Source organism: Heterocephalus glaber, unplaced genomic scaffold (assembly GCF_053883595.1).
Source record: "Heterocephalus glaber isolate CG9 unplaced genomic scaffold, H.glaber_assembly_v1.0 deba00001444, whole genome shotgun sequence".
Lineage (NCBI taxonomy): Eukaryota > Metazoa > Chordata > Mammalia > Rodentia > Bathyergidae > Heterocephalus > Heterocephalus glaber.
In genome coordinates, this window is record NW_028258297.1 from 569,520 (window position 1) to 594,911 (window position 25,392).

At 61.8% G+C, this 25,392-nt stretch overlaps 1 protein-coding gene across 5 annotated transcripts; it reads left to right on the forward strand.

The window, feature by feature from the left end:
- The first annotated feature begins 208 nt into the window (after positions 1–208).
- Plxnb2 (plexin B2) lies at positions 209–25,357 on the forward strand. Of its 5 annotated transcripts, none has more exons than XM_013072496.3 (38): positions 209–333; positions 9,367–9,418; positions 13,105–14,200; positions 14,455–14,637; positions 14,721–14,849; positions 15,181–15,281; positions 15,392–15,518; positions 15,764–15,917; positions 16,575–16,689; positions 16,768–16,876; positions 16,958–17,059; positions 17,373–17,465; positions 17,816–17,897; positions 17,987–18,147; positions 18,231–18,379; positions 18,481–18,589; positions 18,782–18,918; positions 19,029–19,199; positions 19,558–19,687; positions 19,791–20,018; positions 20,109–20,285; positions 20,364–20,503; positions 20,655–20,755; positions 20,846–21,075; positions 21,171–21,352; positions 21,505–21,571; positions 21,706–21,852; positions 22,397–22,553; positions 22,678–22,778; positions 22,852–22,936; positions 23,109–23,263; positions 23,346–23,506; positions 23,587–23,734; positions 23,914–23,978; positions 24,128–24,203; positions 24,420–24,494; positions 24,568–24,704; positions 24,787–25,357. In XM_013072496.3, the coding sequence occupies exons 2-37, from the start codon at positions 9,405–9,407 to the stop codon at positions 24,670–24,672; spliced, it is 5,562 nt and encodes a 1,853-aa protein (XP_012927950.2). In that variant the 5' UTR covers positions 209–333; positions 9,367–9,404; the 3' UTR covers positions 24,673–24,704; positions 24,787–25,357. The 5 variants fall into 5 exon arrangements, with proteins under 5 accessions (XP_012927950.2, XP_087069754.1, XP_021114385.2 ...); XM_087213628.1 differs by having other exon boundaries at positions 296–435; XM_021258726.2 differs by lacking the exon at positions 209–333 and adding an exon at positions 550–697.
- The last annotated feature ends 35 nt before the right edge of the window (positions 25,358–25,392 follow it).

Sequence of the window (25,392 nt, forward strand, 5' to 3'; positions counted from 1 at the left end):
TTTCGGGTGGTGCCCAGACCCCGGGGGCTGGGGACAGAGGTGAGGCCGGAAGGTCGCTGCCAGGCGCAAAGTCCCGAGGTCGCAGCGAGCGCCAGTGGCTGCTGGGCGCTGGGGAGCGGGGAGCGGCAGAGCCGGCCCCGCCCTCCGCCTCCCCCCGCCCATCCCCCCCCCAGCTCCCCGCTTCCCTCCTCCCGGCGGGGGCGGGGCCGGCGGCTCCCGCGCTCCGGCCCCTCCTCGGCCACACAAAGGCCTGTCTCCATGGCAGCCGCGCGGCCCGGAGCGCAGCGCCGAGCGCGGCCCGGGCGCCATCGAGCCTTGGCGGCGGACGTGCAGGTACCGCGGGACCGGGGCCTTGGGAGCGGCGCGAGGCCCGGGCTGCGACGAGGTTACTGCGTCCGCACGTCTGGGTGGAGAGCGAGGCCTGGGGGACTGGAGGTCAGGGACCCTGGGGGCCGGGTGCAGGCGGGGCTCTGCCTGGTCTCGGGGCTCCCAGCCGCCCTCCCGCGGGGGCGTCGTCCGTGCTGGGCCAGCGCGCAGCCGCTGGCGCCGGGGCTTTCCTGGGGCCTCGCCGGCCGCGCAGTCCCAGTACCGGGTGTGGGGAACCGGGGCGCAGAGGATCTGCACCTCGCCGGTAGACAGCCCATCTCCCGCAGGTGTAGTCGAGACTCCGCGTGTATTTGTGGGTGCCTGGGACCTGGTGAGTCTTAGCCTTGGGGCGATCGTGCTGCCCACCTGCTGGTCCTTCTCCTCCCTAGGCTTTGCTGAGCCCTCACAATGAGGCCCTTAGCCACTACTGTGGTCAAGCTTTTGGACCGATTTGAGGGGTCCTGTGTCCCGTTGAGGGGTCTCTGAGCTCAAGAGCCCTGGAGCTCTCTGCCACGTCACTGAACTCTTCTTCCCAGCCTCCTAGAAAGGGAAGGACGGGGTCTGTCTGTGGTCACCACGGTGGTGTGGAGGTCAAGGCTGAGGGTGAAGCCAGGCCCCAAAGCCGGGAAACTTCTGGGCTCCTTGGGCCCACGCCTGCCCTGGGAGCCCCTGTTAATGTCTAACTTCAGCCTCCATGCTGAGGGCTTTAAAACTAAGCTTCCTCCCACACACACACACCGTGAGCGGGCATCAGGGCTGCCCAGCGCTGGGGTGCTCAGCCAGCCCCCATGCCCAGATGCTGCCTTGGTCCTGGTCTGAGGCACAGCCCCTAGAAAGGTAGGGTCCGCGTAGGAGTGTTTGCTGTGATGAGCCAGCTACTAGTGTGTTGCACAGAAATTGCTAGAGAAGACGGAGAGCAAGCAGTGGGCTGGGCAGGTCCAAGACCCCCACCCTTGTCAAACCACCGTGAAGGAGGCCTGAGATCTGGCCAGGGGTTCCTTCCCCAGAAGCAGAGAAGTTACTGAGAAAAACAAGGGTTTGGAATGCAAGCCCCCCCTCCCCTGCGGGCTGCCTGCCAAGAAGGAATTACTTTGGATTATCCAGCCATGTCCAGCCACCCGAGAGGAGAGGGGTGGCCGAAGCCGTGGGAGAGGGATCCACTTCCGGGCCGTGGGTTGAGAGCCCCAGAAGGGAGGGACAGACAAGTCCAGGCAGCTCCACACCTCTCCTGCTGCTCAGACCGGTTGGCAGCAGAGGGGCCGGGAGATGTGTCACTGTTGGGTTGGGGAGGGCCCCAAGGCTCCCCGGTAGGCCATCCCTGGCCCTGGAGTCTCTGAGAGAGGCCATGGGGGCACGAGGCCCTCTGGACCGGCCCGGAGACCCCTTGTGGTCACCCTTGGATCCAGGATCAGGGACACCATGTGGGGCAGGTCACTCGCCCAGTCTCTGGTGTCTTTGGAGTTGAACTTCAGGCCCTCCTCTTGCTCTCTGATGGCTCCCTGACCAGCCACCCACTGAGGGACAGCCCAGGACTTGCCCAAGCGAACCTTAACCCCAGTGGGGAGATTGAAGCCAGAGAAAGTCCCTGGGAGGTGCCATCTGGAGTGCTGCTGGGGTTTGGTGGCTGCCCAGCTCCCTCTGAGGCCATGTGCCCAGCTGCCAGTGTGGATACTGCGCCTCGGGGACAGAGCCTCAGCTGAGACCAAGTGCAGGGAGCTCAGGGGCTTGGCCTCAGCCCAGGCCAGTGGAGTGGAAGAGATTGGATTGGAAGGCATTCGAGTAGGCTGTCAGCCCGGGGAGGGGTCCATATGGCACCCCCTTAACCCATTCTGGGAACATCACCACGTCTTGTCCCCTGCCTAGTACCCACATCTTGGGGGCTGGCACTATTGGTCCCTCTGCAACACTGGGCAGAGGCAGGGGGCACTGGTGGAAGGGGCATCTGGCACCCTCCTAGGCTGGGCGAGAACTCGGAGGGCTGCCCTCATGCCAGTGGGCAGTGCTCACTTATGTCGCTCCCCAGTTCCTCCTTCCTCATCAGGCTTCCTGCCTTGTCCTTGAGGGTGCAGGGCTTAAGCTTTTCTTCCTTCTGGGCTTCTTGTGCCCTGAGTCTGTCTTGGTGAGGGCCAGGGAGAGGGAGGTGGGCTGATCCCGGGAGGCCTGTGGGCAGCCTGTGGAAGGGCTGAGGCCACCCACCCCAGCCTGGATTCCCCTTCCAGGGAAGTGGATTTGGGTTTGTAGGTGACTGGATAGGGGAGGGGGCAGGCAGTCCCTCCCCAGGGGCAGTGGCTATTTATGTTAAGGGTGGGGCTGAGGGTGGGGCAGGGCTGGGTCTCTGACTAATTATAGACTGAGAAGGGTAAGTCTGTGCTCCTAATTGAGTGGGGGCACTGGGTTCTGGAGGGCCGGGGCAGCAAACCTTTGAGCTTTTCTCATCTTTCCAGATCAAGTGTGGTTGGTTCCTCTGTTCTCTTCCCCTCCTGGGTTCCTCTTCCCCTGCCACAGGCTGCTGCTTCCCACCCCATCCTCCTTGCCTGTTTGCCTGCCCTGGGCTCCCCTCAGCCTTGGTGCAGCACCCAGCCCTCCCAGCCCTTCCCTGTTCTCCCTGCCTAGCATTTGCAGGGCTGGGTTGGGCCCCTGTGCCCTTCCTGTGGGATATTCGTTACTTTGCTTTGTGTGACAGTGACTGGATTCTGGCCCCAGACAGAATCCAGAAAGCCAGGCATGGTGGAGCAGGCTGCTTTAGGGATCTCTACAGGTCTGTCTACCCCTCAGTGACAGTGTTCCTGTGCAGGGCCCAAGCTGGTCCAAATCTAGAACTGGGGAGGGTCGTTTCCTGTCCTTGTTGTCACACACACACACACACACACACACACACACACACACACACACACTCAGAGCTCTGAGACTGGCCCACCTCTACCTCTTCCTAGGAGGCTGGTAGCCTTGCCTGAGCTGCCTGGGGGTCCCGTGGGCTGGGTGCTTAACTTGGACTGGAATCAATGTGGAGGTGGGGGCTGGGCCAGCCTTGGTGCCCACATCCCCTTTTCCTCAGCCTTCTGAGGACTCTGGGCTTCTGAAAACAGCATTTCCCCATTCTGGTACCAGCTGAGTCCTGGCACAGGACCCCTTGAGGCACAGGCACAGCTCCACCCCCACCCTGTGTGCAGCCTGGCAGCTCTGCACCCTAGCTTTGGACCCTTCCTGTCCAGGTGCAGGGATATCACCTGGGCGGAGGCTGCCTTCAGCAAGAGGAAGAGGAAAAACTCTGACCCTCGACTTTCAGGAGGCCACCTGTGTCAACACAGCACCCAGGGGCTTCTGTTCCCTCAGCCAGAATGACTCTGGCCACCTGACCCTGTGCAGGGCTGGGTCTCTTTCCAGGCAGCCTTCTCTGGTCTTCAGCCCTGGGCCAGTGTGCCACTTGTGTGGGACTGGTGGCTGTGTGGGACCTCTTGGACCCCCTGACCCCATGCTGGGTGCTGAAGGCTGAGGCAGATTCTGGGGGCCTTGCAGGCCATGGTGGTGGTAGGGGCTGTTCTGTGATTGGCACATGCCTACCTGAGACCTTGGAACCTAGCCAGTGCTGGGGTCTGAGGCCAGCCCGGCACAAGCGTGGCTCTGCTGTGGGGAGTCACGCTGTGGCACGAGGGTGGGGAATGGGGTAACTCGAACCTTGCATGGGACTAGGAGAGACGTTCAAGGACCAGTGGGCAGCAAGGGCCCTGTCATCCACCCCCACGCCCGTGTTTTCAGGGTTGGGGGCCTGCCACGGAGGAGAGTGAGGGCGAGGGACATGCTGAACCCAGCTCTACACCCTCTGCCTAGAACATGGCAGCCGCCAGAGACAGAGAAGAGGAATCCTGCTTGGGTCCACTGTCTGCCCCAGCCCACCCACCTGACCCTGTGCCATCCTTTCCAGCTCAGCTAGTGGAGAAGCTGTTTTGAGTTGAGCTGGGCAAGTTGAGGGGTAGGTCAGAGGGAGGGAGGGGCTCCATCCTGGCCTCTGATGTAGCCCAGATTAGGCGGTGGGACAGAGGGGCCTGCCCTCTGCACTCCACTTTGGCCTCGAGACTGATTTGAAGGACTGCAGTAAGGGACCTCAGGGGACCCAGGTGGCTGGGCCATGCTCCTGGGTGCAGACCCCTCTTCCTCCTCCTCCTCCTCCTCCTCCTCCTCCTCGGCCCAGATGCTCAGTGGCCCTGGCCAGGTCCTGGTTGTCCAAGCTCCCTGATGAACTGTGCAGGCAGCTTCCAGCTGAGCAGGAAGAAGGGGCTAGGCTCCATCGTGGGTTCATCATGGAGAGCCCAGCCACCTGCCTGCTCCCTTGCCTCTAGTCTGAGCTAGGCATTTCCTCATTGGAAAACTCAGCTCCTCTGTCCTCCAGATCTGCATAACACCCACTAGGGTAGCGCTGTGTGCCCCCAGGCTCCTGGCTCAGCTTGGACAGGAGGAACGGGGCATCCCATTCCCCCTCTAGCCCAGCCTACCCACCTTTGCCCCTCGCCCCTGGCCCTGCCTTCCTCTTCACCCCTCTGGGCAACCTGAGATGACCTAGCACTGACTCACCTGCCCACAGTGCCTCAGTCTAAGGATCTTCTTCAGGTTTGGTGTCCTGAGGACGGATTCTGGGACAAGCCTGCTGCTGGCGGGGCTCCTTGTCCTAGTTACAGACATGTGTGCCTGCACATGTGTGGTCATGTGAGCGGTGGCTGGCACCCAGGCCTGGCAAGGTGCCCTGAGTTAATTGTAGGGTTCCGCTGGAGGGGGGAGGCGGGGCTGGGGTGACCGCCGAGGCGCTGACAGGCTGACGAGGAGATTACAGGCCTTGATGGCTCCTCACTGGCTGGGGCCAAGGCTTGTCCACCCCCATGCCCACCCCACCGCCCTCTGCTCACCAAATCCTGGAAGGGGGACTCTGGGTGGGTTGGGTCTGGGCCAGCTGCAGTCTCCATAGGACTCAGCTGCCCCTTGACAGCATCCAGCCAGCAGTGGGGAGAGCCCGGGAAGGGAGACAAACATCACAGCCAGCTCAGGGCTGGGAAGACGCAGGGCCTCTAGACCCTGACAGGAGTCCTCTGTGGCCAGCAGCTTCTATCCTGATTGTGTTTAGCCCACTGTTCCCTGGCAGTGGCAGCAGGACCCATTTGTGCCCTTCCTCATCTGGCCAAGTTTAAGGGTCCTCCACGGGTGTGGCAAGTCAATGAAGGGTGATAGACTGCAGAGCGTTGATTCTGGAGCTCTGCTGTGTGGGTCGAGAAAACAGAGGGTGGCTGAAGGGGCTCAGCCATATCCAGGCACCTTGGAAGGGGTGATCAGTGGGAGAGGTGGATCTGCAAGCCTGGTGTGTTCCAGGAGAGAGTCTCAGATGAGGAGCCCCACCTTCTGTTCCCAGGCCTGGAGGATCTGTGCTCTGGGCGTGCAGGGTGGGCTCTGCCCTGGGGTTGAGGGCCACACAGTTACTGGGGCACCCACACATACAGGGGCTTCCATTGGCACAGAGGGAGGGGGCAGGGCAGGTAACCTTGGGCTCTGCCAGGTGAGCTGTGAGCACCTGAAGACCAGGGATAGATGAAGAGACCCTGGGTATTGGTGGCCTCAGCTCTTAAAAGAGAGGTGGTCTATGGCCTGGGATTTAGCTCAGTGGTTCCGCCGCCTGCCTTGCAAGGACCCGAGTTCGATCCCCGGTACCAAAAAAAAAAAAGAGGGAGAGAGAGGTGGTCTGAAAGTCTGTAGGGGACATCAGATGGTAGGCGAGCTGGCCTGGGGGACATTGGGGGGCCAGGGTGACTTTTCATGCTAGACCCCTGCCTAGACTTTTTGGGGGGAGGTTGATGCAGGGGTCCACTGCAGGAGCCAGGTCTGATGGGCAAAGGGCAGCTACACATACTCTACCTGGTAGGAACCTTGGCCTAGTCCTAAGGGAGCTCTCAATGCTGCTGCTGACGCAAGACCCAGGCTATGCCTCTGTGAGTCCCTGAGCCACACCCCTGCTCCCAGGTCGGGTTGCACCGGAAGAGCTTGGTCCTGGCCTGGGGAGTCTGGTGGGTGTTGCCACAGCTGAGACCTGGGATCCCAGGGCTTCTGGAGGCCTGGGGCGGAGTTGTGCTTGGTTGGCTGGTGGCTGGGATCACCCTGGTGGGGCGGAGCTGTCCCCTGCCCCCTCCCGCCTCCTCAGCCCTGCAACCTCGGTAATGGCGGGTTGTGTGCTTGCTGTGCCTGGCACCAGGTGAGCGTCCCCAGGGAAGGCTCCCTTGTGCACGTGACTGGCCGCTGTTGTCATTGTTACCCTTGGTCAGGCTCCCACCTGCCCGTTGTCTGGTGAGCTGGTGCCAGGAGCCAGGGTCCATGTGTTTCCTCCCTCCAAGTGTGGCCCCGTGGTGCTCTGGGGTGGCCCGGTACACGGCTGGTCGGTCTCTGGGGGTGTGTGGAGGGGATTGTCTGCCGCTGGGTCTGCCTGGGAAGGGATGGGGCTGGGCCCTCAACCAGGTCTGATCTCTGGCCTCCTTTGGGCCCAGCCTACCTGGCCCTGTCTGTCCAGGACCACTGCACCCTGCTGAATGGCGCCGGTGACTAGGGTCTGTGCAAACGCTGCGACCCCTCCCTCACTCTTGTTTTGAAAACAGCGAAGGCTCAGATTTGCCTGCGCCCTGGCTGTTTTGTTTCTCCTGATTTGTTTAACGCTCCGGCTAATTGCAGATTTGCATGTTCGTCGCAGGCCGAGGCCCCGCCTCCTGGCCGCCAGCTGCGGTGGGGGAGGGGAGGACTGTGTCTTGGTGGCCCCAGTCCCATGGCCACTTGGACCCCGCTGCTGCAGGCTACCTTAGGGCGGTGGCACCCACCCTCCCCAGCAAGCTCTCCGCCCAAGCCCCCAGTCATGAAGTTACACAGCGCTACCCCATCGGTTAGGGAGGAGGAGGGCAGTACCTGTGCCCACTGGGCCTAACCAAGGCAAGAATCCTCTTCTTTCTCCATCTGCTGTGCCTGGACCCCCACCTGGCCCCTCCCTGGTTCCCTTTCTGCCCACAGCCCGCTGGCTGGGTGGGTAATCCTGACTGCTCTGCTCGGGTTTGATTTGAGCACTAAGAAATCGCCCCGTCTGTATTTGCTTGAAGATGCAGGGAAAGACCCCCGGTTCTACCCTAGAGCCTCCCAGGAGGTGCCCTCTGGATCCAGTGCTGGCCCATGGGGTCTATCTGGATAGGGACCCTCTTCCTCATCTGCTTCTTGTCCCTCTCACTGGGAGTTCAGGCCGGGAGAAGACACTCCTTGTCAGGTTGGAAGTCTGGTAGCTGGCGTGGGGCCCACGTGCTGTCAACCCTCTGGGCCATGTCCCTGTCCAGACCTTGTCCTCAGAGGGCGCCCAGTGACCATCACAGCGGAGAAGTGGTTTTTCCACGGAACTGGTTAGGGATGGTACCTGGGGTTCTGAAGAGTGGGTAGAGGTTTTTCAGCTTCCCTTTACTAGGTGTTCATTACCCCTAAGCCGCATGTGGAGAAACTGAGGTCCAAAGCTGCTTGGTAATAGCCAAGGCCAGGCATGATCCGGCTAGAAAGTGGTAAGGCTGGGTTTGAACCCAACAATGTGGCTGCCGAGGCTGGCCTGGGTGAGCAATGCTGTCCTGAGGCCGCAGCCACCTCCTGCCAGTCTCATGGGGGGGGGGGGGGTAGGGAGGCCAGGGGGCGGAGCCTGGTAATGGGGAAGGAGGGAGTTCAAAGGGCCAACTGGAAAGGGCAGGAGAGGTCCTAGTTTTGTTAGAGAGGAACAAGCCCTGGCCTTTCCCCCACAAGGACAGCAGAAGGGGCCAGGGGCCAGGGATGGGACAGCAGGTGGCCAGCCGCACTTGCCTTCAGGAGAGTGTGGGTGGTGGCCCTGCTTGGTCTGCGGACTACTCTCTTGGCGGGAGTGTGGGCTCAGGGTGAGGCTCTTCCCTCACAGCTGTGAAGGGCTTGAGTCTGTGTGCACCAGGTTCTAAGTGACCTCTGCCGGCAGCAGCCCGGAGGCCAGGCGGGTCCCTGCATTCTCATGGGGCTGCTTCTCCACAGGCTCGATGCTGCCCTGTGGTTTGGCTGCTGTGTTTTAGAGGAGCAGCCCAAGAACTTCTTTTACAAAGGCTGTCTTGAGTGTTAGAGCCAAAGGACACCCTATCCTTTGTGCTGCAGCCCCTTAACCAGGTTAACTCTTCTCTGCTCACTGAGGAGCTGAGGAGACTGCAAAGCAGTGTGATGCCCACCCCCTGCCCAGCTGGCCCCTACTGGTCTCCTTGGACTCAGTGTGGGTGCAGCCTGGGTCCTACAGTATGGAATGTCGGGGAGTGTGCGCAAGGCCTGGCTGGGTTCCCCGTGCCACAGCCTCCCTCACAGCTCTGTGGGTTAACATGCAGTTTTCCGGATGTCTTCTGGGGTGACACTAGGGATTGCCAGTTTCTCTTTGCAGTCGCCATGCTGCTCCCTGAGAACCACCCCTGGTCTGTGAGGCCCTGTGGACAGAAGTGGATGGGTCCCAGAGTAAGGATACAACCAGAGTGAGAGGATACAAGCTGCATTGCTGAGTGCTACAGTGTATCACTCTCGGCCTTTTCTTGAATGAATTCATTTAGGCCTTGCAAGCCCCTGGGAGTAGCATTCCTGGTTCCATTTCACAGTTGGGGAAATGAGGCACAGAAAAGTGAAGTGATCAGGCAAGGTCGCACAGCTAGCAAGTAGGATCGGTGGTCATGGGTATGCATGTGTTTAGAAAGCAATCATTGCAGACAGTGTGATACATAGACCTAGTTTAAGACAGCAAACCAAACCGATAATAGATTTATAAGCTGTCTGTGAGCAGAGGAGAGAGGAGTGTGAAAGACCCCTGTTCTGGAAAGGCCAAGTGAATGTGCCTGCCTTAGAGCCATGCCGGAGGCCTGGAGGTATCTGGAGGCAGGTGGGGGTCCCTTGGGAGCCCGGGACCAGGTGGAGGCCAGTAGCCTTCAGGTGTGACACAGTCTCTTTGCCTCCTAGAAAACCTCGATGCACGCCCGGAGCAGAGAGTGAACTGGATGCTGGAATCTCGGTGAGTAGCATGGGGGGCTGCAAGCTGCTGTTGTGATGTGCTTGAGGCTCTTTCTGGGTCCCTCGGCCTGAATGGATGGACAGATGGGGGTTGCTGAACTCCTGTGTCCTGATCTGTGAGGCCAGGTCTGTGCAGATGGGCTGGGTGCTGGCACTGGGTTCTGCAACACTGGAGCTGGGAATGTTGGGTGGAGGCAGGGGCAGGGCACCATCCACATGCTGGCCGCTGGCAGAAGGCTAGGTTTTTGTTTTTGGTTTTTTGGTACTGGGGATCAAACTCGGCAAGTGGCAGAATCACTGAGCTAAATCCCTGGCTCTTGGTTTGTGTGGCTTCTTGGAAATGAACCTCCAGACTCTGGTCAGGAAGAGGGCAGCTGGGCCCCAAGGAAATCCCCACTGGCCCATCATCAGCAGGGGTCCCTGCCGAGTTCAAAACAGGAAGCCCTTCTACCGCCTCCATTCCAGGAACACTGGGCAGGAAGCTTAGCTGGCTGTGCCTGGCGCCTCTCACACCGCCAGCCAGCCTGGCTGCTGGGCTCTTAGCCACCAGATGGGTGCCCTTTTGCTCCCTGGCCCGGCCTGGAAGTCACCTGTGACCTTGTTTGTCCATGAAGCAGAAAGGCGCTGCCTCCCGTGGAGGTGACCCTGTCCTTCCTGCCACCCCTGAAGGCTTGGGATTCGGGCCTCGCTCTGCCCACCTTGGGGGTGCTGAGGAAGACCCTGCCTGTGTCTGTCACTGCGAGGATCCACTTGTTTTCCCGACCTCCTGCCTCCTACGTAGGTGGTTTTTGTTGAACACCTGACATTAGTCAGAGGGGAGGGAGCCACCTTTGTCATCCGTCCCTGGTCCTGTAGGTCATATCTCCTGGGTGTGAGCTGGCAGCCAGGAAAGCAGGTAGCTGGGAGCACACTGGGCTCTGCTTTTGTGCAGAGAGTGCCTAAGGGGACCCCACTTAGCTCTAGGTTCAAGTCCCAGCCTCATGGTGTTGGGGACACACTGGAAGAGTGGGTGTGGAGGAGGCTTGGGCCGCCTGCTCTTGCCTTGCGGAGGAGGAGCTGCTCTCTTCCCCCGCCCCATCCCACCCCCGCCAGCTGGAACATTCCTTTCATTCCGAGGCTGTCCCGCAGAGCTGGAGCCAAGCTGGAGCCAGGCGCTTGGGTGAGCGGCGTGCCTAGCCGGGAGGGCTGGCCTGGGGTACACCGGCTGAGGGACTTGGGATGGCTGAGGGCAGGACGTGCCGCCAAGAGAGGCACTGGCTCTGAGCAGAGACGGGAAACACCTCCGTCTGCCCGACCTCCCCCTGCACAGGCAGCAGAGTTGGAGAGGATGACTCTTAGGCCTCCGAGGGCTGGTGGAGTCTTCCTGTCTCTGATGGAAGGCAGTATCTTCTAGCCTGGTCGCTGTATCTCAGGTTAGGGCTGGGGGCACCTGCCCCTTCTGGCACTGCCCATCCTCCCTGCTGCCTCCTCTGAGCTGTCAGGGACTCCAGGTCCTGTCCGGCACTGGCTCTGGATCTCCTCTGGCTGGGCAGGCGCTGAGCCCTGTCTACCTGACTGCAGAAGCAGGACTGCCTGGCAGAGGTGGCCAGCCAAGCCCACACTCTCCTGCGGAGGCCAAGGTGGGCAGGGTTTTTGATGGCTGCTTGCTTGTTCCTTGGTTACATTTCCCAAGAGGGTTAAAGAGGCTGATGGCGGTCAGAACAGAGGTGCAGGGTGGACCTGGAGAGGGCACCATGGGCCTAAGCATAGGCTTGGAGGGAGACTCCGATAGGAGATGCAGGTGCATGAGAAAAAGCCAGCCAGGTGGAGCAAGCTCAGCACCTGCCTTAGCCAAGAGCAAAGCGGTCTCCCTTCTGTTTTCTGGAGGAGATGGGTAGAGCTGGGGGTAACAGAGAGGGGAATATGTTGGTCACAGACAGGTTGGTACCCCAGCCTGACCCGTGCCATTCAGGCAGCCTTAAGCAAGTCTCTTCTCCGTGTGCCTCAGTTTCTTCATCTGAGAAATGGGCCAATAATAGTGACGCCTTCCCAGGACTGCTGTGTTTTAAAAGCAGAAAGTCTGTGACAAGCACTCCATTCAGACTCCAGCCTGCACCATATCCCACAGTGGCAACTGGTGCACTAGGTCACCAGTCATCTGCCTATAGGTACGCACTGCAGCCCCTGTCACTGGGATATGTGACATGGAAGTTGTTTCTGATGTCTGAGTCTGATGGCTTTATTTTTTCATTGCTGCAGTATCGAGGATTGAACTGAGGGCTTTCGCAGTGAACTACATCCCCAGGCCTTTTTCACCTTCTTATGTTGAGACAGGGTCTCACTGAGTCACTGAGTTGCCCAGGCCGGGCTGGAACTTGTGATCCTCCTGCCTCAGCCTCCCGAGTGCTGGGATTCCACGTGTATTCCACCACACCCAGCTATGATGGTTTCTTTTTCTAAGAACTTTCAGTAGATAACAAAACAGTGATCATTTTCCTAGGGAATGAGAGTGTGGAAGGAGGTGGTTTCAGGTGGCCCTCCAGGAAGCACCAGCCCTCGGGAGGCATAGGGTAGGCCTGGCTGGGGAGCCTGCCCTGGGGCCTGGCCCCACCGTGGGTAGGGCAGACCGGACATGGGGCCCCCAGGCACTCAGGCACAGGCATACTTAGAAAATTACAACAGGTCCAGGATCTGGGTGCCCTGAGCACCAGGAGAGGGCTCCTGTGGAACAGCCCTGCCGCCGCCACTCATGCCGAGTTTGCCCAAGATGCCAGCACTCCTGAGCTGAGGCACTTGCTCGTGGGGCTTCCCTTCCTCCTCCAGGGGACCCCCAAGCCAGGCTCCGCAGCACTAACTCCCCTCCCACCCTCATCCAGGCACAGGTGGAACCTGTCCTAGCCCTCCCTCCAGTCTCCCCACTCCAGTCTCGGGGTCCCTCTCTGAGCCCTGGTGGATTTGGGACTGCTTATCTCTCCTTGAAAGCCCCCAAAGGCCCTGCCTCTCCTGCCCCACACCTGAGGCTGTGCCCTGGGTGGGAAGGATGGGCCAGGGAGGAGGAGTGGTGGGTTCCTGCCTTCCTGCCTACTCTGCTGCTTTACCCAGGGTAGGGGGACCTGGAGGAGGGCAGGAGGTGGGGCAGGGCCGGTTCCGGGTCTGTGGTGGGCCAAGCTGCGCACTGGGCTCTGTCGTGCTTCCTGAAGCAGCCCTAGTCTCGGGCCTACCTCGGGCTCTACCAATAGGTGTGTGCTAGACCTGCTCACTGGCTGTGGTCCCTCTGCCAGCCTGGCCTATGTGGCGCCAGGCTTGCCCCTGACCTGTAGTTTCTCTGGAGCTCCAGGAGCAGGTATGAATCCCTTCCAGGCTTCCTGGAGGTATTTTCCAGCACCTCAGGGCTGGCCTGCAGCTGCCTTGGGGCCAGCGCCTCACCCTCCAGGGGAGGACCCTGACCTGGCCAGTCACCAAGGCTCGGTCCCAGCCCTAGGTCAGACTGCAGGCTCAACTTGTTGAGAAGGGTTGGAAAATCCTTTGAGATCTCTAGCGGGGCGGGTGGGTGTAAAGGCAAGAGAGGGACTGGGCCCTGGGTCCCTCTGCTTGTTGGGACCTGCCGTGCACCTGGCTTCTGATCAGTCAGGGCAGGGCTTGGGTAGGAGGGGTCTGGGAGGCCTTCACAGCGGGCCTGGGCTCCCCTGATGCGTTCTCTCCCCACAGGGTGCTCGGGGCCATGGTGCTGCAGCTCTGGGCCTTGGCCTTCCTGGGCCTGCTGGGCTTCGGGATGAGCCTCCGGCCCCGCAGGCTGGACGTGTTCAGCAGTGAGATGGAGCTGAATCACCTAGTGGTGGACGAGGCCTCCGGTGTGGTGTACGTGGGAGCTGTGAACACACTGTACCAGCTGAGTGCCGACCTGCGCCTCCAGCAGCGGGCCGTCACGGGCCCCGCACTGGACAACAAGAAATGCACGCCACCCATTGAGCCCAGCCAGTGCCACGAGGCAGTGTACACCGACAATGTCAACCAGCTGCTGCTGCTTGACCCCCCTGGGAAGCGCCTGGTAGAGTGTGGGAGCCTCTTCAAGGGCATCTGTGCCCTGCGGGCCCTGAGCAACATCTCTGTGCTCCTCTTCTATGAGGATGGCAGCGGTGAGAAGTCCTTCGTGGCCAGCAACGACGAAAGCGTGGCCACAGTGGGCCTGGTCAGCTCCACCCACCAGGAGGGAGAGCGCGTGCTGTTTGTGGGCAAGGGCAACGGGCCTCATGACAACGGGATCATCGTGAGCACCCGCCTGCTGGACCGGGCCGAGGGCAGGGAGGCCTTCGAGGCCTACTCTGACCATACCACCTTCAAGGCTGGCTATCTGTCCACCAGCACGCAGCAATTCGTGGCGGCCTTTGAGGATGGCCCCTACCTCTTCTTCATCTTCAACCAGCAGGACAAGCACCCAGCCCAGAACCGCACCCTGCTGGCACGCATGTGCAAAGATGACCCGTCCTACTACTCCTACGTGGAGATGGACCTGCAGTGCCGGGGGCCCAGCGACCACGGTGACCCCGAGGGCTCTCCTTTCGGTGTCTGCCTGGCAGCCTCTGTGGCCTCACCAGGTGCCAGTAGGGCGCTCTATGCTGTGTTCAGCAGGGACAGCCGGAGTGGCAGGGGACCCGGGGCTGGTCTCTGCCTGTTCCCACTGGATGAGGTCCATAACAAGATGGAGTCCACCCGTAGTGCCTGCTACACAGGCACCCGGGACACAGGGCGTGACATCTTCTACAAGCCCTTCCATGGTGATATCCAGTGTGGCGGCCACTTGCCGGTATGTCTCCTCCCCATCTGTGCCTGGGCATGCGTGCGTGCTGGCTGTGACTTGGTCATCCCAGGGCGCGTGTGTACATGCAGGTGCAGCACCAGGCCCGGCTGGGCACTGGCTCGTGTGACAGGAAACAGTGGATGGAGTGCTCACTGCGTGGGCCTTTGGTCTTGGGGTTGTGTGTGGGGACTGTGTGTGCCTGAGAGCAGGGACCTCAGGGGAAGGGGGTCATTGCCCACTGCCAACATTCTGGTCTGCAGGGTGCCAGTGAGAACTTTCCCTGTGGCTCGGAGCACCTGCCTTACCCGCTAGGCAGCCGTGATGGCCTGAAAGCCACTGCTGTACTGCAGCGAGGAGGCCTGAATCTGACAGCTGTGACAGTCACTGCTGAGGATGAGCATACCGTGGCTTTCCTGGGCACCTCCGACGGCCGGATCCTCAAGGTGAGGCCCCACACCCGGCAGGGAGGCTCCTGACACTGCCCGCGTGCCTGGCCCTGCCCTCCACACCTGTCTTCACACTGCAGGTGTACCTCGCCCCCGATGGCACCTCCACAGAGTACAGCTCCATCCTTGTGGAGCTCAACAGGAGAATCAAGCAGGACCTGGTGCTGTCTGGAAACCTGTCTAGCCTCTACTCCATGACCCAGGACAAGGTCAGCCTGGACATGGGCCGGGGGACCCCAAATGACTGGCCTGGGGTTGTGGACAAGGGGCAGGCAGCCAGCGCGACCAACCCTGTCTCTTGACCCTTTCTGTTTCTGTCCAGTGTCTCTGCTGCATCCTCCCCTCTGGTCCTGTCCCACCTTGTTCTGGTGGAAGGGCCTGGCTCAGTGTCTGTGGTGTGGCCTTGAGTTTGGCCCCTGAGACACAGCTCCGACCCCGAACCTGCAGGGGTTTGGTATAGGCACCCCATAGAGGGAGGGGTGCAGAGGCCTGGGCTGGATGGCGTTGCCTGCGTGCTTGCTCACAGCCCCGATGTCCCAGGTGTTCCGGCTCCCAGTGCAGGAATGTCTCAGCTACTCAACCTGTGCTCAGTGCCGGGACTCCCAGGACCCCTACTGTGGCTGGTGTGTCGTTGAGGGACGGTGAGCACCTTGGCCTTGTCACCCAGGGGACACAGCCCTGTCCTGGGGAGACCGAGATCCCACCTGGGGGCCAAGGGGTGCCAGGGCTAAGGCTGACCCCTTCTGCACAGGTGTACCAGGAGGACTGAGTGTCCGCGGGCTGAGGAGACTGGCCACTGGCTGTGGAGCCGGAACAAGACCTGCGTGGAGATCACAGACACCCAGCCTCAGAACATGAGCCGGCGGGCTCAGGGAGATGTGCGTGGCTGGGCTGAGCTAGCGTGGGGTGCAGGGCAGAGGCAGGGCCGAGAGGGCATCCCCGTCACTGCTGTTGGGCAGGGGCCCCCTGGCCCGTCGCCCTGCCAGCCTGCCCTGGGACCACTGTAGAATGGGCAGGAAGAGCACAGCACTTTGGGGTAGAGCTGGGATCCTTCTCCGCAAGGCTGGGCAGAGGGTGCTGGGGCCCGAGGGCTCCTGGTGCCAGCCGCTGATGCCTCCTGCAGGTGTGGCTGACTGTCAGCCCCCTCCCGGCCCTGACCAGTGACGACAAATTGCTGTGCCTCTTCGGTGAGTCACCAGCACACATCGCCCGACTGGACGGGAACGCCGTGATCTGCATCTCCCCAAACAGCATCCCCAGCACGCCGTCAGGCCAGGGTGAGGCCCTAGCCCACAGCACACGGGGGGCTTCTGCCACTCCCGTGGCTGCCAGCCTCTCGGGCCCCATGTGTGGGCTAGTCCTGGGGTGCACATGGCTCTGAGAGGCCCAGCCCAAACCCCATGGGTGGGGGACATCCTGGGTGGTGTGGGCGCCTCTGGGCTTAGTGCCCACCACTTAGCAAGAGGGCTTCCTGAGTACCGCCGTCTGATGCCTGCTTGGCTATCGGTTCTGTGCAGTGCCCGGGGTTGGGGCCCTCCTCTCCCATCCCTTACCCTGCACTCCTGCCTGAGATGGCTGGGCTGTCCCCAGAGGCCAACCTGAATGTGGGTCAGGGCGGGTGCCATACCCCTGTCCCCAGAGTGACACAGGCAGGCAGGGACCTGATGGGGCCTCCTGCCCAGACTCCGAGGAGCCGCTCCTCTCCCTGTGGTGCAGACAGAGGTGCAAGAGCAGCCAGGCCCCTGGGGAAAAGGCGAGCCTGGTCCTGGGAGCTGGCACCGGAGTAGGGCATCCCGCTCCTGCCCTCCTGAACCCCATTCTGCTCAGCCTCCTCTGGGCAGCCTGGAGTTGGCGCCCCCAGGCCCCGCCTGTCCCCTGGCCGTCCTCCCTCGGCCTCCTTTCCCGCCTCTGACGCCACCCCGCTGCATCCACAGACCACGTGGCGGTGAGCGTCCAACTCCTCTTTGAGCGTGGCAGTGTCTTCCTCACCTCCCACCAGTACCCCTTCTATGACTGCCAGAAGGCCATGAGCCTGGTGGAGAACCTGCCGTGAGTCTCCCGGGCACTGGCCCCCCTGCCCCCGTGCTCCTTGGGCCCCTCTCGCCCCTCATACCCCTCCCCCCCCAGGTGCATCTCTTGTGCCAGCAACCGCTGGACCTGCCAGTGGGACCTCCTGTACCACGAGTGCCGGGAGGCCTCGCGGAACCCCGAGGGCAGCATCATCCGTGCCCACATGGTGAGGCCCGGACCTTGGGCAGAGGGGCCGGGGCTGCTCAGCCACAGCCTGGCAGCACCTAGCCTACCTTGCTCCCCGCAGGAGGACAGCTGTCCCCAGTTCCTGAGCCCCACGCCGCTGGTCATCCCCATGAACCATGAGACAGGTGTGACCTTCAAGGGCAAGAACCTGGACACAGTGAAGGTCGGTGCAGTGACGGTTGTTGGAACAGAGGGGGTGGGAGGCCCCGGGTCCACACACAGGTGCACGCTGCTGAGAGCTTAGCAGCCAGGTGCTGGGAGAGGCGCAGGTGCGGGGCAGGTGGTGGAGGTGCTCTGGGGATGCCCGTATGGGGACATGCTGAGGCTGCTGCAGACAAAGCTGAGACCCGAGTGGCTCTGAGGGCCCAGCTGGGCACCAGCTCCGGGGGCACACAGGAGGGGGGCACAGTGAGGCTCTGGAGGCCATGGGGCACCTGGGCTGGCCTGTCCGAGTGACCTGGCTGGGCCATCCGCAGGGCTCCTCCCTGTACGTGGGCAGCGACCTGCTCAAGTTCGAAGTGCCAGTGACCATGCAAGAGCCGGGGACCTTCTTCTTTCGGACCCCCAAGGTAGGGCTCCGGGCAGGCGCTGTAGGCCTGGACCCCAGCGCCATGGGGTAGGGGGAGTCATGACCTTGAGGATCTAGGGGAGAGCCTATGGCGGAGCTGGGGCCCAGGGCAGCTTTGTGGGTCTCGCTGCCACCAGAGGATCCAGTCCCCCCACCATGTGGCACACCCAGCTCATTTGCGTCTGTGGGATGTATCTGATGCTCCCCCGCGCTGGCCACCCATTGGCCCTTGCTGACCCTGGGCAGTGAGGGGACCATGTGGCTGACGTGGGCATGTGATGTCCACCCCGACTCCACACCCCTTTGGGTAGGGGAAGGATATGCAGTGTGTCCCTGTGTTTCGTCCCCCAGCTGTCGCATGATGCCAATGAAACGTTGCCTCTGCATCTGTATGTCAAGTCGTACGGCAAGAATATCGACAGCAGGCTCCAAGGTGGCATGGGATGGGCTGGACACGGGGATGCCGTGGGGGCGGGGCCAGGACAGCGCTGGGCACTGCTGACCACGCACTCTTTTCTGCAGTGACCCTCTACAACTGCTCCTTTGGCCGCAGTGACTGTTCCCTGTGCCTGGCCGCTGACCCTAACTACAGGTGTGTGTGGTGCCCTGGACACAGCAGGTGTGTGTATGAGACTCTGTGCAGCAATGCCACCTCTGAATGCCCAGCACCTGTCATCACCAGGGTGAGCCCCTCACTTAGCCCCTGCCCGTCTACGTATCCCCACCCTGCCCAAGCCACCGGGTCACTGGGAGCTACTGGTTTCAGGTCCAGCCAGAGACTGGCCCACTAGGCGGGGGCATCCACGTCACCATCCTCGGATCCAATTTGGGCATCAGAGCGAACGATGTCAAGAGGATCACTGTGGCCGGCCAGAACTGCTCCTTTGAACCGAAACAGTACTCTGTGTCCACCCGGTGAGGAGGCCATCCTGGCCCAGTGACTGGGCGGGGTGATGGAGGGATGTGGCATGGCGTGGGGCACCCATTCACCCACCCGTGGGTGCCGTCCCCTCCAGCATTGTGTGTGTGATCGAGGCTGCACAGGAGCCCTTCACGGGGGGCGTTGAGGTAGAAGTCAACGGGAAGCTTGGCTACTCGCCACCCAGCGTGCAGTTCACCTACCAGGTAAGTGACTGGCCCAGGCCTGGCTGGATTCCAGGCTGGAGGGCACATGTGGGTGTGGCCTGCTCTGGCTTCTGGGCAGTCAGGGGTGTGGACTCAGGCAGTCTGCCCGCCACCTTCATACGGGGATGCTACCCAGTCACGGGCTGAGCCAGGGTTGTCTGTTGCTGACCCGGGCACACCTGTCACCCTCAGCAGCCCCAGCCTCTCCTCGTGGAGCCAAACCAGGGACCCCAGGCAGGTGGCACCACACTGACCATCAGCGGCACCCACCTGGACACAGGGTCCAAGGAGGATGTGCGGGTGACCCTCAACGATGTCCCTTGTGAAGTGTAGGTGTCACCCCGCCTGCCTAGTCTGGCCCTGGGGGTGGGGACACTCCCACCACAGCCCTGAGCCTGCGTGCTCTGTCAGGCTGAGGTTACTGACCGGCACTCTGCAGGACCGAGTTCGGGGAGCAGCTGCAGTGCGTCACAGGCCCCCAGCCGACACTGGGCGAGGTGGCTCTAGACATCTCCTATGGGGGCTCCCGGGTGCCCAGCCCTGGCATCTCCTTCACCTACCGAGAGAACCCAGTGCTTCGGGCCTTCGAGCCACTGCGGAGCTTTGTCAGGTGCGCCCCCATGTTCCCCACTCCAGAGTGATCAGCACCTCTGGCACCCTCTGCTGACCCTGCTGAGAGCACGGTGGCTGGACTGCAGGGGAAACCATCCTGAAACCCTCTGTACCCAGATGGGCTTCCACGAGGAGCCAGATGGACAGGCTGGGTCAGGGTGCCCTCCAGACCCCGAGTGCCCTGTGCCTTGCCTGTGACACAACCATGCCTAATGAGCATGGCACCCACTCTGCTTCTCCCTTGCCTTTGGATAGTGATGGGAGCTGGCGGGGCAGGGTGTCTGCCCCAAGTTGGCTGGGCACTTCCCTGGCCCAGCTGAGCGCAACACTAACCCAAGGTACCACCCCCTTCCCAGTGGTGGCCGGAGCATCAATGTCACTGGCCAAGGCTTCAGTCTCATCCAGAAGTTCTCCATGGTGGTCATTGCTGAGCCCCTGCAGTCCTGGCGGCGGCGGCGGGAGGCTGGACCCCTGCAGGCCACAACGGTCAGTCGGTGTGGGCCGGAGGCTTGGGTGCATTGTGGTCCTAAAGACAAAGCTGGAGGGCCGTCGGTGCTGTGCAGACCGACAGCCTTGATCTGTCCTGCAGGTTATAGGCACTGAGTATGTGTTCCACAATGATAGCAAAGTTGTGTTCCTGTCCCCGGCCGTCCCTGAAGAGCCTGAGGCCTACAACCTCACGGCACTGATACAGATGGATGGGCACCGTGCCCTGCTCAGGACTGAGACTGGCACCTTCGAGTATGTGGCGGACCCCACCTTTGAGAACTTCACGGGCGGTGTGAAGAAGCAAGTCAACAAGCTCATCCACGCGCAGGTTGGGAAGGCTGTGGATGGCCACAGCTGGGGACGCTGGGCTCTGGGGGCCCCTCCCAGTCATCTGACCAGTCTGCCACCCGTCCCCCAGGGCACCAACCTGAACAAGGCCATGACGCTGCAGGAGGCAGAGGCCTTTGTGGGTGCCGAGCGCTGCATCATGAAGACGCTTACGGAGACCGACCTGTACTGCGAGCCCCCTGAGGTGCAGCCGCCGCCCAAGCGGCGGCAGAAGCGGGACACAACACACAACCTGCCTGAGTTCATTGTGCGTGGGGCCAGAGGCAGGGGCACGAGCCAGGGTCAGTCCTACCGTACCGCCCACACTGAGCTCTCTCCTCTGCAGGTGAAGTTCGGTTCCAGAGAGTGGGTGCTGGGCCGTGTGGAGTATGACACGCGTGTCAGTGACGTGCCGCTCAGCCTCATCCTGCCGCTGGTCATCGTGCCCATGGTGGCTGTCATAGTGGTGTCTGTCTACTGCTACTGGTGAGCCACATCCAGCAGCCGCAACAGCAGTCCGCCTTCCTGCCTCGCTCGGCCTCACCGCCCACCCGTGCCCACCTGCTCCGAGAGCCTCCGGACCTGGGCCTCCTGGTGTCGACCCTGGAGGACTTAGGAACCTCTCCTTGCCCCACAGGAGGAAGAGCCAGCAGGCTGAGCGCGAGTACGAGAAAATCAAGTCCCAGCTGGAGGGCTTGGAGGAGAGCGTGCGTGACCGCTGCAAGAAGGAGTTCACAGGTGCGTACCCGGGGTGGGGCTGCCAGCTGCCCTCGGCACTCACGGGTGCCACTCCGGGCGGGGCTCCTCACCCTGGCCTCCCACCCCTAGACCTGATGATCGAGATGGAGGACCAGACGAACGACGTCCACGAGGCAGGCATCCCCACACTGGACTACAAGACCTACACTGACCGTGTCTTCTTCCTGCCCTCCAAGGACGGCGACAAGGATGTCATGATCACCGGCAAGCTGGACATCCCCGAGTCTCGGCGGCCTGTGGTGGAACAGGCACTCTACCAGTTCTCTAACCTGCTCAACAGTAAATCCTTCCTCATCAATGTGAGTGGGGCAGCAGGGTGGGCAGGAGGGGGATCCACGAGGCCGGTGAAGGGTCGGAGCTGGAGCAAGCTGTCACCAACCGGCTGCCCTCGCAGTTCATCCACACCCTGGAGAACCAGCGGGAGTTCTCGGCCCGTGCCAAAGTCTACTTTGCGTCGCTGCTGACAGTGGCACTGCATGGGAAGCTGGAGTACTACACAGACATCATGCGGACGCTCTTCCTAGAACTCATGGAGCAATACGTGGTGGCCAAGAACCCTAAGCTGATGCTGCGCAGGTGTGTGGGGCACAGGGTGGGGAGGTGCAGAGCCCCTCGCTGCCCCTTGGTCCCTGCTGAGCCATCCTTGTGAGCATCCTGATGAGGACCCAGGGCTGGCATGTGGATGGGTACCTGGAAGGGCTGATGGGCCTTGGTCTCTCTGCCCCCAGGTCTGAGACGGTGGTGGAGAGAATGCTCTCCAACTGGATGTCCATCTGTCTGTACCAGTACCTCAAGGTGGGCTCCCTGGGGTGAGGGCAGAGGAAGTGCTGTCCCTGCACATACACACCTCACCGTGTGGTGCCTCGAGGTGGGGCTGGCCTCACTGGACAGTCCCCCCACACACACACCACCATCCTTCATTGCTCCAGGACAGTGCTGGTGAGCCACTGTACAAGCTCTTTAAGGCCATCAAACACCAGGTGGAAAAGGGGCCGGTAGATGCTGTGCAGAAGAAGGCCAAGTACACCCTCAACGACACGGGGCTGCTGGGGGATGACGTGGAGTATGCACCTCTGGTGAGTCCCAGGCTGGTGGCTATGCCAAAGGGTGGGCTCCACCTGATGTCAGATGGGACAACCCAGCTTGGGTCAGGGAGAGCATTCAGGAACAGCAGCATCAAGACCAGAGGTGAGTGCCAGGCGTGGTGGCACACTCCTGTTAGCCTAGCCCTGGAGGCTGAGGCCAGGAAGATTTCGACTGGAAATGTGGCTCAATGCTAGAGCACTTGCCTACCTGTGCAAGGCCCTGCGCTCAGCTGACTGTGTCAGGTGGCCCCAATCCCTACACTCCAATTGGGAGGGCACAGGTCGATGGGTCCAGACTCTCGGAGAGGGGACTGTTAAATGTCCTGACTGAAAGCCAGGTTCTTTCCCAGAGCCCCAGCCTGCTGCAGGGTATGCACCATGGTAACTGTGTACACAGAGCTGTTCCCCACCCTGCTGAGCTTGGGAAAAACAAAGCTGGGCCATTCTGGGTACCAAACTGGGGCAGAGCTGGGTGGAGCTGACGGTGAGAGCGAGGGTCACTCCCAGCAGCCCTTGACCCTCTGTTTTCTGGCAGACGGTGAGCGTGATCGTGCAGGATGAAGGACTTGATGCCATCCCAGTCAAGGTCCTCAACTGTGACACCATCTCTCAGGTCAAGGAGAAGATCATTGACCAGGTGTACCGCACACAGCCCTGCTCCTGCTGGCCCAAGCCAGACAGTGTGGTCCTTGGTGCGTGAGCCAAGCCTGCCTGGACATGGCCGTGTGTGGGAAGGGGCAGAAATGGGGATCAAGGGGGAGCCCAGGTGGACAGCCTGTGTCTCAGGGTCCCAGGAGCTGGTTGTATCCTCCACAGAATGGCGTCCTGGGTCCACGGCTCAGATCCTGTCTGACCTGGACCTGACCTCGCAGCGAGATGGCCGGTGGAAGCGCATCAACACCCTGATGCATTATAATGTGAGTGACGGGTGCCAATGGGCAAGGGCCCCACACGGTGGGTTCAGGCCTGGCCTCATGGCTGTGTCCCCAGGTCCGGGACGGAGCCACCCTCATCCTGTCCAAGGTGGGCGTCTCCCAGCAGCCGGAGGACAGCCAGCAGGACCTGCCAGGGGAACGTGAGTCCCTGCCTCCTGCCCCCAAACTCAGGGAGACCTTGTTCCCTCTCTGCTGCCACCTGCTGGGGTGCTTCTGGGCCAGCGTGGGACCGCGGCCCTAGGAGCCGGGCTCCAGTCCTCCCCTGCCCTCGGTCATTGGCCCTGGCAGGTCTCTCAGGTCCCCCACCCACAGGCCACGCCCTGCTGGAGGAGGAGAATCGTGTGTGGCACTTGGTACGGCCTGCTGATGAGGTGGAGGAGGGCAAGTCCAAGCGGGGCAGTGTGAAGGAGAAGGAGCGGACCAAGGCCATCACCGAGATCTACCTGACGAGGCTGCTGTCGGTCAAGGTGGGCATGCAGGCCGGAGGCAAGAGCACACGCATGACCGGGGAGCCATCCCACAGGGGTCACGCCGAGCCTCTCCGCACAGGGCACGCTGCAGCAGTTCGTGGACAACTTCTTCCAGAGTGTGCTGGCACCCGGGCATGCAGTGCCACCCGCCGTCAAGTACTTCTTCGACTTTCTGGATGAGCAGGCTGAGCGGCAGGACCTCCGGGATGAGGACACCATCCACATCTGGAAAACCAACAGGTGAGGTGCCAGGCCTGGTGCGCAGTGCCTGCCCGCCCTGGCCGTCACGGCCCCTCGCCTCTCACCCCTGGCCCCCACAGCCTGCCGCTCCGCTTCTGGGTGAACATCCTCAAGAACCCGCACTTCATCTTCGACGTGCACGTGCACGAGGTGGTGGACGCCTCGCTGTCCGTCATCGCGCAGACCTTCATGGACGCCTGCACACGCACGGAGCACAAGCTGAGCCGCGTGAGTGGGGTCAGGGCTGTGGCAGGGCCAGCATGGGTGGAGGGATAGGACAGGACCGGGTAGGAGCGCGCGGCTCTCGGGACAGGGAAGGCGTTTTCTTGACGAGAGCTGTGGGGATCTGGATGGGGCCATGACACCCGCCTCGGGGGCCCCGTGTGACTGGGCTCTGTCCCCCACAGGACTCTCCCAGCAACAAGCTGCTGTATGCCAAGGAGATCTCCACCTACAAGAAGATGGTGGAGGAGTGAGTTCCACTACCCTCTGCCAGATCTGGCCACCCACTGTCAACCCTGGCAGTCAGGAAGAGGCTTGGTGGTGTCTTGGGTTCCCAGGGGGGCCCCAGGCCCGGCTGGAGCTTCCTTTAGCCCCCTTTCCCTGTTCCCCTCCTCGTAGTTACTACAAGGGGATCCGTCAGATGGTGCAGGTCAGTGACCAGGATATGAACACACACCTGGCCGAGATCTCCCGGGTGAGCAGAGCCTGGCCCGGCTGGGTGCCGAACTGTACCTGGGAGGGGGCGTGGCCCAGGCGGGTGAGGAAGTGAGTGCCTGTGTGACACGAAGCAGCTCGGAGCCCTGCCCCCACTCTGCGCGTGGCCCTGGCTGTGCCACCAGTGTGCAGCCACCGTGCTGCTGCCTGCTGCTCCTCCCTCCATGCTGGTGACACTGTTGCCCCCCCCCTCCAGGCCCACACAGACTCCCTGAACACTCTCGTGGCACTGCACCAGCTCTACCAGTACACGCAGAAGTACTATGATGAGGTGGGTCTGGGACACCAGCGGGCACACGGGCAGCCCCTCCCTGGGTCTGCGGTCTCACCGGTATCCCCTTCAGATCATCAATGCCTTGGAGGAGGACCCTGCCGCCCAGAAGATGCAGCTGGCCTTCCGCCTGCAGCAGATCGCGGCTGCACTGGAGAACAAGGTCACTGACCTCTGACTTCGGGGCACCTGTGCTGCCTCGGGGCACAGGTGTGTGAGGCCTGTGCCTAGTGGGGGGCGGTCCCCGAGGATATGGCAACCTGCTGTGGCTGAGCCTGCTCTCTCCCGCCAGAGGGGCCCCAGGCGTGGGGTGCAGCAGGCCCGCCTCCTGCTGCAGACGGTAGCAACTTCCTCCTGAGCAATACAGCCCGGGCTCCAGCACCAGCTCTCCTGTGGCACCAGCGTCGCTGTGCTTGTCTCCGGAGCTATTCCCAAACGTGCCTTACAAAGCCACACCAGGCTGCCACAGGTCATGAGGAGGCCTTGGCCTGCCCTGCCCGTGCAACCAGCAGCCTCCTTGGATGCCCCAGGCTTGGCTTCTGAGGGCAGCCCCCAGGACAAGTTACCGGACTGCGTATCTGCCTGTCTGCCAGATAGAAGGAGGAGAAAAAGCGGTACGATGCCTTCTGACCTCACCTGGCCTCCCCGAGGGGCACAAGGGCTGCCGGGCCCCACCTCTAAGGTCAAGCTGGACGTCAGACGTCGGGGCCCAAGTGGCCAAGAGGACCCAGAAGACTAGGAGTCCTGGTCTCAGCCTGTCAGACAGGCTGTCCTGGAGGCCCCCCGGGCCAGCTCCACCAGGACCACCTCACCCTTTTTTGTAAATCTTGTTAATTGTAAATCCAATACATCTGTTTTTTTCACTCTGTTGGTTGCCTGGGTTCGTCCTGGGGCTGTC

Excerpts from the sequence above, each read along its gene's own strand:
- Plxnb2 (XM_013072496.3), top strand. Across the intron at positions 15,519-15,763 it reads GCCGGCGGGCTCAGGGAGAT|GTGTGGCTGACTGTCAGCCC; the intron begins GTGCGTGGCTGG and ends TGCCTCCTGCAG. Across the intron at positions 23,735-23,913 it reads CGGAGCACAAGCTGAGCCGC|GACTCTCCCAGCAACAAGCT; the intron begins GTGAGTGGGGTC and ends TGTCCCCCACAG.